Genomic DNA, 13015 nt, shown 5'->3' with positions numbered 1-13015 from the left:
TTATACTCGTAACAAGTTAGAAAATTGCTTTTGTCCTACTAAATCATCCTAACAATCCTCGGATCCTCCTCATCATATCATACAAATTATTATAACACGTAACATTTAATAATTATTACTTTAATCTAATCAAGTGTCAACAATTAATCGGAGAGAATGAAAACTAGAATAAATGAGTAGAGAATATATTCTCATCCCCTAGATGAGATGTTCAACTCTTTATAAAGCATGACACGCTTGATAGAACGGAAATGATTAATTTGATCAGACTTATAAATTAACACCGTGGCCTACACTTGTAACTACAGATTCGACTTTTGTTGTTTTATTTAATATTTAAAACAATAACAATTTCCATACCCTTAATGAACTAGTTATGTCATGTGGCTATCATATAGAGGCAACACCTTCGACTTTAAGGCTAAAAAGGAAGCTCAAGAAGAATTTTCAAAGAAATAAAGTTGTAACAAAAAAAAAGAAAAAAAAGAAAACGTTTCTAGTCAATTAAAGAACAAAGTTCACATTTGACTTTCACTAGTCAACCATAAGTATCACCATCCAAGTTTCATAAGAAGCTTTCAAACCTCAATTATCAAGTAATAACAGATATATAAACAATGATAACTATCATATGCAACATTGACATTCCGTTTTTATCTACAAGATGACCTATCTCCCACTTTACTTCATAACCCACGCTCAACTCTTGTGATATAGTAGTATACCCCTTTCTTTAGTTAATTGAAGTCCATGAAAGTGGGTCTGGGTGGGCGGTTAGCTGTTGAGTCAGGGGTTCGAGTCTGCTGCTGATGTGGCAGCTGAGTGTTCTGGTTACTGTAGTGATGAAAAGTCTGTGGGCGTGAAGAATATTGAGGTGCCAACGATGGGTGATGATAGTTCATTCCGTTATGTGGTGGCATTTGACCTGTCTCGATTTTGAGACGCTGCACTTCTGCTCTCAGGGTTTCGTTTAAAGCTGTTAAATAATCAAAAATATCAATATCAATTAACCGCGTCTAATAAAACTTTACCTATTTTGATGGTCCCGTCTTTTGACATTTGTTATGAGAGCAAGCGTTTTTCACTTTCGAATAAACATTTGAATTAAAAAGACTTACCATCTCTGAGTTTTGCCTGTTGTTCCATAGCTTGCAGCCGCAGCTTGAGTTCCTTGTTCTCAGAAGTTAGACCAGTTGTATCTCGCTGCATCAAAATCAAATATAAACCAGATTTAATTTCTCTAGGCATAAATAACAAGTCTATTGTAAACAATTTGAAACTTTAGTCTAAAGGACTTGGATTATATACATGAACCCATGTGTTGACACATGTCAAGCTTTCGAAAGCCACTTGTTACAATAAATCCACTATCTTCTGTTATAAAGTCTATTAGAGACGCTTTAATTCATCTAGTCATTTATAGATACGTGTTTGCTTACTTTATTGGCTATCATTTTCTTTTTATATTGCATCTAAATTAAACCAACAATTAGCACAAAAAAACAAAGATTATCTTCCATGAACAGATTGCTTCTCAATACATACAAAATCATGTAGGTGTACACATTCGAATTTGTATCTAACAATTTGTATCATATAAACTACAAGAACAAAAAAAAAAAATTACAAAAAAAAAAAAAAAACATTTAGTCTTGATAATTCTCAAACTCAAGTTAACTTCCGAGAGAGTGAGAAATTGTACTCCGTGATAAAAGATAAGTGAAAGTGTTGTTTTGTTAATGAATGAGCTTTACTATATGTTAAACAAATTAAATCACATTAACCTTACTCTTAACTCATTAGTGTTCTATTCATTCTTATATATAATATACTCTTCCCAATCCCCCATTCTGCAAGAAATACACTTTTCCAACATAAAAAATCGTAACTTGCTACCCGGTTAATTTTTCATATACAGGTTCACAAACATCTTTTAGTTGTTCTTGTTAACAGACATTGATATAACAAACAATAATACAAATTCATAAGCCGTGTACCTGAAGCATTGTCACTTGAGTTGAAAGCGTTGTTGCCTCGTTCTGAAGGGTCTGAACTTTCCTCTCCAACTCACCAGTATACTTAATTTTCCTCTCCTTAGAACGCGCAGCCGATTGTCTATTTGCAAGAATCCTGCAAACAACAAACCACACTCCGATTACAATTTACTTTCACAAAATTATGTCAGCACATCACACAATTCACCAACAGAGAACCAAACACTAAGAGCAACAAACTGCTTATGCAATTACTATTTAACACTCACAAAATCATATAATAATAACAAAAGTAGACCATTTAATTATACCTTATTATAAGTATCAAACTTATTATTTGACCTTAAAATAACAAAACTCATAAATCACATTAACTATATACAGTAATCACTACCAAAAAAGTAACAAATATATTATAATAAAAATCCAGAGATAGCCCAAGAAACCAGTACCATAATCAAATAATAAAAAGATAAAAATAAAAATAAACAAATATACCAACAAATAAAAAATAAACCTTTTTGCTCTCTTGGGGTCAATCAAAGCAAGTTCAGCTAATTTATCAGGAGCAAGAGCTTTCTTAGAATTATCCAACATCCCATCAAACGACGTCGCATCCATAGAATTACTATGCCTGTGTTTTCTATACCCACCACCACCGCCACCACCTAACTCACCTAACCCTAATCCGTCAAAAAACCCACCATCCACCGACAAACTCCGAGCATGGCTCATCATTCCCGATGGCCTACTCGCCGTCGACTTATTAACATCCGATGACTCACCAGAAGAATCGCCGGTACTCGTCGGAACCGGACCATCGGAAGAAATCGCCGGTAAATCGATGTTAGCGAAATTGAAGTCTGCAACGACGTCGTCTAAAAGTAAATCGTCTTCAGGGAACCGGAAAAAGGTTTCAGATTGAGCACGGCGGTGATAAGATGTGCGAGTTGGTGTGTCTGGCATCTGTTCGATATCCATACGGTTACCGCTGGCGTAGAATCCGCCGCCGGCGGCGATTGATTTTCCGGTGAAGTTTTTTGGGTCCATCAATAAAATTGGGAAGTGAATTAATGTTGATTTTATATTTTATATTTTAATTTTGTAATTGAGGAAAAAAGGGGCGCGTGTTTTCCGATGTTGATGTAAGGTTGTTCTCGTCATTTTGCTATTTATTTACTCTTATAAAAGTAAAAGATTTGACGCTTGTGGATGTGGATAAAGTTTTGTAATGGGTTTAATTACCATTTTAATCATTAAAAATTAAAATAAATTGACTTCTGATGAGATAATAATGAAAAAGGTTATTTCCACAATCGATAACTTTTGTAGACCACCTTCTATAAGATTTTGGATTGAAAAACAAAAATTTATTCCTTTAATCGTTCACTTTTATGATGGGTGTTTCTTGTAAGAATGAAGATTTTCTTGCAAATATGTTACTATTATTTGCACCATATGAAAATGAGTTATTACCAACTAGAAAACTGTTACTCATTTAGAAAAGTCAAAAAAAAAAAAAAAAAAAATTAAAAACGAGAGTGTCTAACACGAGCCTTTAATCGGGGTCCAAGAATAAAACAATTTTTTTTTTTACAAGGAACCCCACTATGGGCCAGAGCACATTAGCCCCCCACCGCAGGTAAACCCCGGGTAAACGGCAAGCCAACCCTCCACCGCTACCGGGTAAAACATCCTCCAGCTTTGGTCATTAAATGCGGGCACCCCTTGGAGTTGAACCCGAGACCTCCACCTTCATGGGAAGTGTTGGTGGCCACCCAGGCTAGGCCTGGATGGTTGTCCAAGAATAAAACTTAGTCGGGGCAAATATTGGCTTTTCCCCCACCCTCAACAAAAATAAAAGGTGTACCCCTTTAAATTACTAGCGTTGTAGCTTCTAAATCATTTAAATTGAAGTACGTATGAAAAATATATGATGAAAACAGTGACAGCTCCCACAACCAACCGTCTTTCACCATTTTGAACATATATTTCTAATACAAACTCTAATTTATTTGATTCAAGTGTCAAAACATTTGTAACTCAGAGAGATTTTATATTTACATTCACATTTCTATTCGTAATCCTATATTTATCAAGAAACCTTAATTAAATGGTTAGATGCACACAAATGTTTAAAAAGACTTTGAATGTATCTTTTACATTAAAACTATCGAACATGTTATAAGAATTTAGGGCTTTAAGGAATTGGGTGTCTGAAACAATTATTTTATCGAATTTTAACTTGAATCGCTCCTGAAATTGATACTATTTGATTGGTGATTTCCATTGAAAAATTTGGTTGAAAAAATATGTTTCACCAATGTTTGGACACGAATTATTATATAATGAAGTGATATATGTGAACAAATATTTAGTGGGTTTTATTGTCCATAGTGAGGGCTTTAAAACTAGCTAAAGCGTGTCCAAAACAGTTTAATGGTAAATGATAAATCGTGTATCAAAGCTGCTAGTTTAGTTCAAATTGGAAGGATTTTGAAGGAAGTGGAACTTGTCCCACATATGAGTGGGGAGAAACTTGTGAGTGGTATATAAAGATGTTTGTCTAAGCTATATCAAGATCTTATGACATGTTTTACTCTCTTACATTGGGATCCAATGCGAACTTTGTGATTCCTTTAGAGGAACTGCACTTTGATGACAAACTTCATTTTGTTGAAGAACCCGTTGAGATCATGGACCGTGAGGTCAAACAGTTAAAGCAGAGCAACATACCCATCATTAAGGTTCGGTGGAACGCCCGTAGAGGGCCAGAATTCACTTGGGAGCGTCAAGATCAAATGAGACAAAAGTACCTGCAATTGTTTCCTGACGAAACGACTTCAGCGGACGCTAATGTTTATCTTGAGTGAAAACGCGAGATCGGACAAAACTGCAACTTTCGAACGCGCTATAGTTTTGCAACATCGTTTTTAGATGTTCAATATGAGTGGAAACTCGAAGATCGGACAAAACCACACCTTTCAAACGCGTTATAGTTTTGCAACATCTTTTTTAGATGTTCTTTTTGAGTGAACCCGCGAAGATCGGAGAAAACTCTCAAACGTGTGCCCACGCGACTTGCGGACACGAATGCGACTCCGAAATTTTGGGCTCGTGCAAGGCCTCTTTTTGCCATCCGTTTTTTTTTTTGGGCCAGCTTGCTCTCCGCTGTTTTTCCAGATAAGGTTCTTTTTGATAAACCTTATCAGTTACGAAGTTGAATTTAAATCCGAGTTTCTTCAGGATTATGACAAGATCAAAATCATGTTTTCGGATATAAATATAGCCATTTGTGGTTTGCATAGAACACACAACAAATTCGTAAAAACACACACACACCAAAACCGAAGCACAATTTAATGTCAGTCACGATGTGACAACCCGAAAATTTCCAACCAAATTTAAACTTTAATCTTTATATGTTTCCGACACGATAAGCAATATTTGTTAAGTTAAATTTCAAGAATTTTTAAACTATGTTCATACATTCATTCAACCTCGACCAAGTTCCAACGATTCACGAACCATTAAACGAATATGATTATATATGTATATGTGTATATATATATATATATATATATATATATATATATATATATATATATATATATATATATATATATATATATATATATATATATATATATATATATTATAACTTGAAACGTAAACAAAATATTAGATTAAATACTTTATATGATTGTATCTGTTTCAAAATATTTATCAATGGAATTAGAAGATAAGATCAAATGATTGAATTATCAGATATATTGAATTATGATTACAAGTCTCTGTTGAAAGGCCCACGTTGATTTGAGAAATCTTTCCATTTTAACAATATTCGGAAAATGGTAAAGTGATTTATAAATAAGAACAAATTGTCAATCATTGAGAACTAGACAAAGAATAGTGGAAGATTGAATCTCATAAAGACTCGATTGATCTATTTAGTTTGAAACGTACAAAAACGTTTTCAGTTTAAAAAGAACTTTATTATTAAAACGTATATAACTTTTATAAATATATAGAACCACTTTTGACAACTCATTACTTAACTAGTATGATAAAGATAACGATATTTATATTTTATTTTATTAAATATATATAACGATTTAAATTAATATTATATATATTTATACGCGTATTATACGTATATAGTTTTATACTTTTACTATACTTAAACTTTATCTTTACTTTATTTTTACTTTACTTTAACTTTAATAATTCATACTTTAATAATTTACTTTAATAATTCATACTTTAATAATTCACTTTAATAGTTCATACTTTAATAATTCACTTTAATAATTCACTTTAATAACTCAAAAATCTATTATAAATAGAATTCAATAGGTTTCATTATTTTATAGAAACTTGAAAATATTTTTCTCTAAACTCTCTCAATTGATTTACATATATATATTTACTCCGTATTATTTCAAGATATTATTAGTATACATAAAATATTACGACGGAGTGCTGTCCGAGTGGTTTCGAAATTGTTTTTCGAGTAGGATAGGATTAAGGAAATTATGGGTTATAGCTATGGAGGTGATTAAGTATGGTTCATGGTTATGCTCGTGAGGTCAATATAGTGTTTATCATTTCCGTTGCGTCTACGTACCTTTCCTGCAATATTGAATCTCAATATTGATATGTGAGTACTCATAATTTAACTTTTACATACTAATATTGTATCCCTGACTAGTGCTCGAGTATTTAGGATTATGCATGCTTGTACTTTTGATATTGCCCTTAGACAGGTTAGGTTGAATCTTGAATTAGTTACACTTGCGGTTGAGATAAGGTATAAGATATGCATGTCCTTGAAAAGCTAGCGAAAAATTAAGAACTTTTCCTTTAGATATCGAATGGTTTCGATGAACGGATTAGAAGTTATAATCAATTGAATTTTCGATATTTTTATTAAAAATGATTATTATTATCGTCGTTTTTATCGTCGTTCTAGTTTTATCTTATTATTATGATTATTATTATCTTTATCAATAAAAAGGATTTATCATTAAAAATTGTTATTTTTTTTATTATTACTATCGTTATTATCGTTAAAGTTATAATTAGTATTATTATTATTATCCAATTATTATTATTATTATTATTATTATTATTATCATTATTAATATATATATATCATTATTTAAAAATGGTTATTGTTATTGTTATTATTATTATTACTATATTATCATTAAGATAATTATTAGTATTATCGTTAATAATGTTATAGTAACTATCATTTTTAATATTAGTGTAATTAAAACAAATATTTGTAACACCTAATTATTTTGATTACTATTATTATCATTATTATGAACACGATATAAAAGACGATTAAAAGCTATTAAACGAAACGATTAGGAAATAATGAGTAAGAGTATCATGATGAAATTAAAATATTATAAGATATTGATTTAGATAAAATTATCGTTCTTATTATTTTTATCATTACTATTATTATTAAAAGTATCGTTAGTATTAAAACTATCATTTTAACAAAAATTATCATTTTAATAGAAATGTCATTGTTACTATAAAATATTATTATTATTATTATTATTATTTTAAATAGAATTATTATTTTAAAGATAATATTAAAAATTATCGTAAATATTAAAGTTATCATAATTAAAATTATCGTTTTATCATAATGTCATCTTAGTAATTATAAATATTGATATTTTTATAATAATAATTATTATTACAAAATAATACAACTTTTACTTACTATCATTATAGATATTATTTTATCAAAAAAATATGTGATACAAACATATTTTACTACGTGTAATAACTTACTTTAATAATACATATCATATTATCTTTATGATATTAAATGAACCCTATAAATTTTATTACTTAATATATATAAAAGTATATTTTATTATATAAATTTAATATAAAATTTTATTTATTAATAAATAAATTATATTATTTACTCTAATAAATCTTTTAAAAAAGTATTCAAAAATATAAAACGACGATATTTAAACTATATATTAATCATGTATAGATTTTTGGAAATTATTTTGAGTCAAATTTACTTTTGTTGACTTTTGCATATTAGTCTCGAGCATTAGGATTGTGGTAGACTATGACTTGACCTAATTTGTTAGACAAATATTGACCAACACATAAATATATATAATTAATTTAGGTTCGTGAATCCGAGGCCAACCTTGCACTTGTTCAATGACGTTATATGTATTTTTACTACGAAATACAGTATGGTGAGTTTCATTTGCCTTTTTACCCTTTATATTTTTGGGACTGAGAATACATGCGCTTTTATAAATGTTTGACGAAATAGACACAAGTAATTGAAACTACATTCTATGGTTGAATTATCGAAATCGAATATGCCCCTTTTTATTAAAGTCTGGTAATCTAAGAATTAGGGAACAGACACCCTAATTGACGCGAATCCTAAAGATAGATCTATTGGGCCTAACAAACCCCATCCAAAGTACCGGATGCTTTAGTACTTCGAAATTTATATCATGTCCGAAGGAGGATCCCGGAATGATAGGGGATATTCGTATATGTATCTAGTTAATGTCGGTTACCAGGTGTTCACCATATGAATGATTATTTTTGTCTCTATGCATGGGACGTATATTTATGAGAACTGAAAATGAAATTCTTGTGGTCTATTAAAATGATGGAAATAAATGATTATGATAAACTAATGAACTCACCAACCTTTTGGTTAATACTTTAAAGCATGTTTATTCTCAGGTGTTAAAGAAATCTTCCGCTGTGCATTTGCTCATTTTAAAGATATTACTTGGAGTCTTTCATAGCATATTTCGAAGAACGTTGCATTCGAGTCATTGAGTTCATCAAAGATTATTATTAATCAATTTATAGTTGGATAGTGGATATTATGAAATGGTATGCATGCCTGTCAATTTTCGATGTAAAGAAAGTTTGTCTTTTAAAAACGAATGCAATGTTTGTAAAATGTATCATATAGAGGTCAAATACCTCGCAATGTAATCAACTATTGTGAATCGTTTATAATGTATATGAACGGGTCCTTTCAGTTGGTATCAGAGCGGTGGTCTTAGCGAACCAGGTCTGCATTAGTGTGTCTAACTGATAAGTCGATAGGATGCATTAGTGAGTCTGGACTTCGACCCTGTCTGCATGTCAAAAGTTTTGCTTATCATTTTGTGTCAAAAATTAACTACTTATCATCCTCAGGAAATTACCTGCTTATCATTTTTAGTCTAAGACACGTCTTGCTGCATTGATTGCATGAATAGTGTATAGACAAAAATTCATATCTTAGCATATCTGCTAAATCATATCTGTTACGTTAAACTTTGCCTGACATATCCCGCAAAGTCCTCCGTAATCTACGAAATCTTTTGATATATATATATATATATATATATATATATATATATATATATATATATATATATATATATATATATATATATATATATATATATATATATATATATATATATTCTATGTAATTAGAATACCATCCGTTAGCCAAAATCATTTCATATCGGAAAAAAAAAAATCCTTTATCCAATCGTACGAAATGGAATTCGTCATCAGTTCAAGTCACTCAGATTATGAAATGGAATCCCATTCAAGCTCTGAAAGCAGTGTGACCGGAATAGATCAACCAATCAGTCATCACCTATTCTGGATGAATTGGGGATGGGTTTCGTAGCCTCCTCAATCATTGGAGACAAGAAGAAGGTGATCCCTTCCATCCACCACATTGCCCTCTTGACGAAGAACCTGAAGCACTTACCGGCAAACCTGTCCGAAACACCATTTTCTCGCTCATTTCCAGAGTATCTCGTCACGATTATATATTACATCAAATTTTAGATTTTATTTATCCGCTCGTCCGAACCGACAATCACCCCGGTGTAATAGAAGAAGTCAACGAGCTTCGCGCTCGGGTAGTGGCTTTGGAGAATATGGTGCAGAGATTACAAACACCAGTAGCAGCATCAACAGCATAACCAGTACCACCATCATCAACGCCAACAGTACCATTACCACCTCCAACCACAACCGCGTCGTAAACCTCAACTTCACAATCTGTCCCACGAGCATCAACGTCATACGCACCATAGATACCAAGGAGTACCAACAACAATAACTGACGAAGTATTAATTCATAACTTCATTGGAGAAACATTCCGCGGCGATTATATAATCTCTAAAGTCTTAGAGATTATCTAATCTAGCCCTAACCATAAATCAGTTAAGCGAACCAAAATGATAGAAGGAAGAGTAGAAACCCTGATAAAAATGGTGTGTGATTAACAAGCTAAACTTGCTTTACCAACAGCATCAACAGTACAGTAACATCACCATCAGCCCGTAGTATGATATTGTCCGCTTTGGACACAAGCCGATCACCGAGGCTACCCGCGCACGAGTACAACCCCGGATCGCACTTCTACCTCACGGATTTGCTTCTCGGGTAAACACCCTCAAAACGCGTCATACCAGAAGAGGTATCCACACCCTTATAAGGAGTGCTTTGTTTTCCTCTCCCACCGATGTGGGACGAGTCTGTTACAACTCTCCCCCCTTCGGGACACTGCGTCCCCTCAGTGCACATCGATGCGGGCCCCAGCTCTGATACCATAAGTAACATCACCATCAGCCCGTAGTATGATATTGTCCGCTTTGGACACAAGCCGGTCACCGACGGACTACCCGCGCACGAGTACAACCCCGGATCGCACTTCTACCTCACGGATTTGCTTCTCGGGTAAACACCCTCAAAACGCGTCATACCAGAAGAGGTATCCACACCCTTATAAGGAGTGCTTTGTTTTCCTCTCCCACCGATGTGGGACGAGTCTGTTACAACTCTCCCCCCCCCTTCGGGACACTGCATCCCCGCAGTGCACATCGATGCGGGCCCCAGCTCTGATACCATAAGTAACATCACCATCAGCCCGTAATATGATATTGTCCGCTTTGGACACAAGCCGATCACCGACGGGCTACCCGCGCACGAGTACAACCCCGGATCGCACTTCTACCTCACGGATTTGCTTCTCGGGTAAACACCCTCAAAACGCGTCATACCAGAAGAGGTATCCACACCCTTATAAGGAGTGCTTTGTTTTCCTCTCCCACCGATGTGGGACGAGTCTGTTACAAGTACCGTCAGCGTTACCAGCATCGTCAGTACAATCAACATCCGAATCAACAACACAGATAACATCACAAACTCCGTCAGTTCAAGAATCACTGTGGACATCATTACGAATCAATAATGTGTATATTGTATCAACGAGTTATGAAGAATTAACTCATTCCATCTGAAGAAATTATATGTATATTATATATATATATATATATATATATATATATATATATATATATATATATATTGAAATAAATCTTTCCGTGCTAAGCTATTGTGTGTGAATCTCAACTACTCGGTTAATTCATATTACAAATATGCAATAATGTACGTCCTTCGGCCGCAACTTAACCAGCGTTAACTACAATCTCTGTCGCAATTCAACAAATTTCAATTCATAATAAATCAAGTATATATTTGATTTTACACTTTCATCATCGATGTACCCGAAACTTTTCAGATAACATCATTCGTACTTTGCGAAATTCACAAGAATTCCACGAACCGAACATCATACATCAACAAATAACGAAGTATTGATTCATAATTTCAATGTCATTAAAGAAATACTGCGTAAAAGTTATGTACTTTTTAAAGCCTTTAGGGATTATTCAATTCTAGTTTCAACCGTAAATCAAATGAGTTTAATTTAACATTAACTCATTAAATCTATGTTACATCTGAAGAAAATATACATATATATATTTTCATAAAGACTGTAATAAAATTCTTTTGTACAAAATATTAATTGTGAATCTTTTTTTTAACGGGTAGGTAATACCCGAGAGATATATAAATTCACAATTAACATGTTACATTCTTCGAATCTGATTCAGCAAATCATCCATTATACTCCCTACTTTCACTACAATATACATTCTTTTATAGAAATCAAAACAACCATACTCATTCAAAATTTAATTACATATTCTGATTTTGAAATCTCAAAATTCAACTTGAGATATGACCAAAATCATCACTCTTAGATCCTTACATCTTTCACAAGCTATATTTTGACTTCAAAACTGTGTTAGAACATTAAATGTATGTTAACGATTACAATCTGTGTTCAAACCCTTCGAAAATTTCTGAAGACACTTCGAATGATGAGCAATCGAGATGATGATCCAACCACATGTTACCCACAGTTATGTACCCGAAAAACTCTTGAAACCAAAGTAAAAGTTTAAACAACGTATCCGCGTCAGATTCTTTGGCATTTATTAGCAAAAATAACTTTGCGACTCCTATTCATAGTAGCCAGTTTTGTCACAGCTCCAGCAAGTCAACTTCGACTTTTCAGTCAGACTAACCTTATTATAACATTGAGATATACACCATCGTTACCAGGGAACCTTTTACATTCCACCACATTATTAGCAGATGTACCAACAACTTCATTACCCTTTGACTTTAGCCTCTCCAAAAAGTCATTATAATTATTCATTGGAACCCCATCATTTACTCATTCGCATCTTCTAATGAGAATTGCCATACGAATCATTGGGAATTAGCAATTAGTATTTTGAAATCTCGCAGCATGTCTACGCCAACAGTTATATGTGTATATACAACGTCTATCTTCTGGACTTAATTTGAATGTGAAGTTTCTGAAAAACACTCCGAACTACGAATTGGTTCTCCGAAAAAAAAATGCTGATGAAGCAGCAAAAACTATAAACGACTTTAAACGGTAAAAGCTGGATGACAATGATGAAGTGTGCCGGCAAAGCGCATAAAAAGAGAAGTTTTGGAACTGGAAAACGAATTTAGCAAAGTAGGAAGGAGGCTGTGGACAAATTACAAAGACTGAACCTGACTTCAAAGGATCCAAATGATTCAGTACCTGCTGAAGTCATTAACG

General features: G+C 32.9%; 1 protein-coding gene across 1 annotated transcript; it reads right to left on the bottom strand.

The window, feature by feature from the left end:
• Positions 1 to 477: 477 nt before the first annotated feature.
• Positions 478 to 3049, bottom strand: LOC139857686 (transcription factor VIP1-like). Its single transcript, XM_071846512.1, has 4 exons — positions 2512 to 3049; positions 1998 to 2130; positions 1119 to 1203; positions 478 to 976 (listed from the first exon to the last, which is right to left on the bottom strand). The coding sequence occupies exons 1-4, from the start codon at positions 3042 to 3044 to the stop codon at positions 738 to 740; spliced, it is 990 nt and encodes a 329-aa protein (XP_071702613.1). The 5' UTR covers positions 3045 to 3049; the 3' UTR covers positions 478 to 737.
• Positions 3050 to 13015: the final 9966 nt, after the last annotated feature.

Source organism: Rutidosis leptorrhynchoides, chromosome 7 (genome assembly GCF_046630445.1).
Source record: "Rutidosis leptorrhynchoides isolate AG116_Rl617_1_P2 chromosome 7, CSIRO_AGI_Rlap_v1, whole genome shotgun sequence".
Lineage (NCBI taxonomy): Eukaryota > Viridiplantae > Streptophyta > Magnoliopsida > Asterales > Asteraceae > Rutidosis > Rutidosis leptorrhynchoides.
The sequence above is the reverse complement of the archived record's forward strand: the minus strand, read 5'-3'. Positions and strand labels throughout refer to the sequence as shown.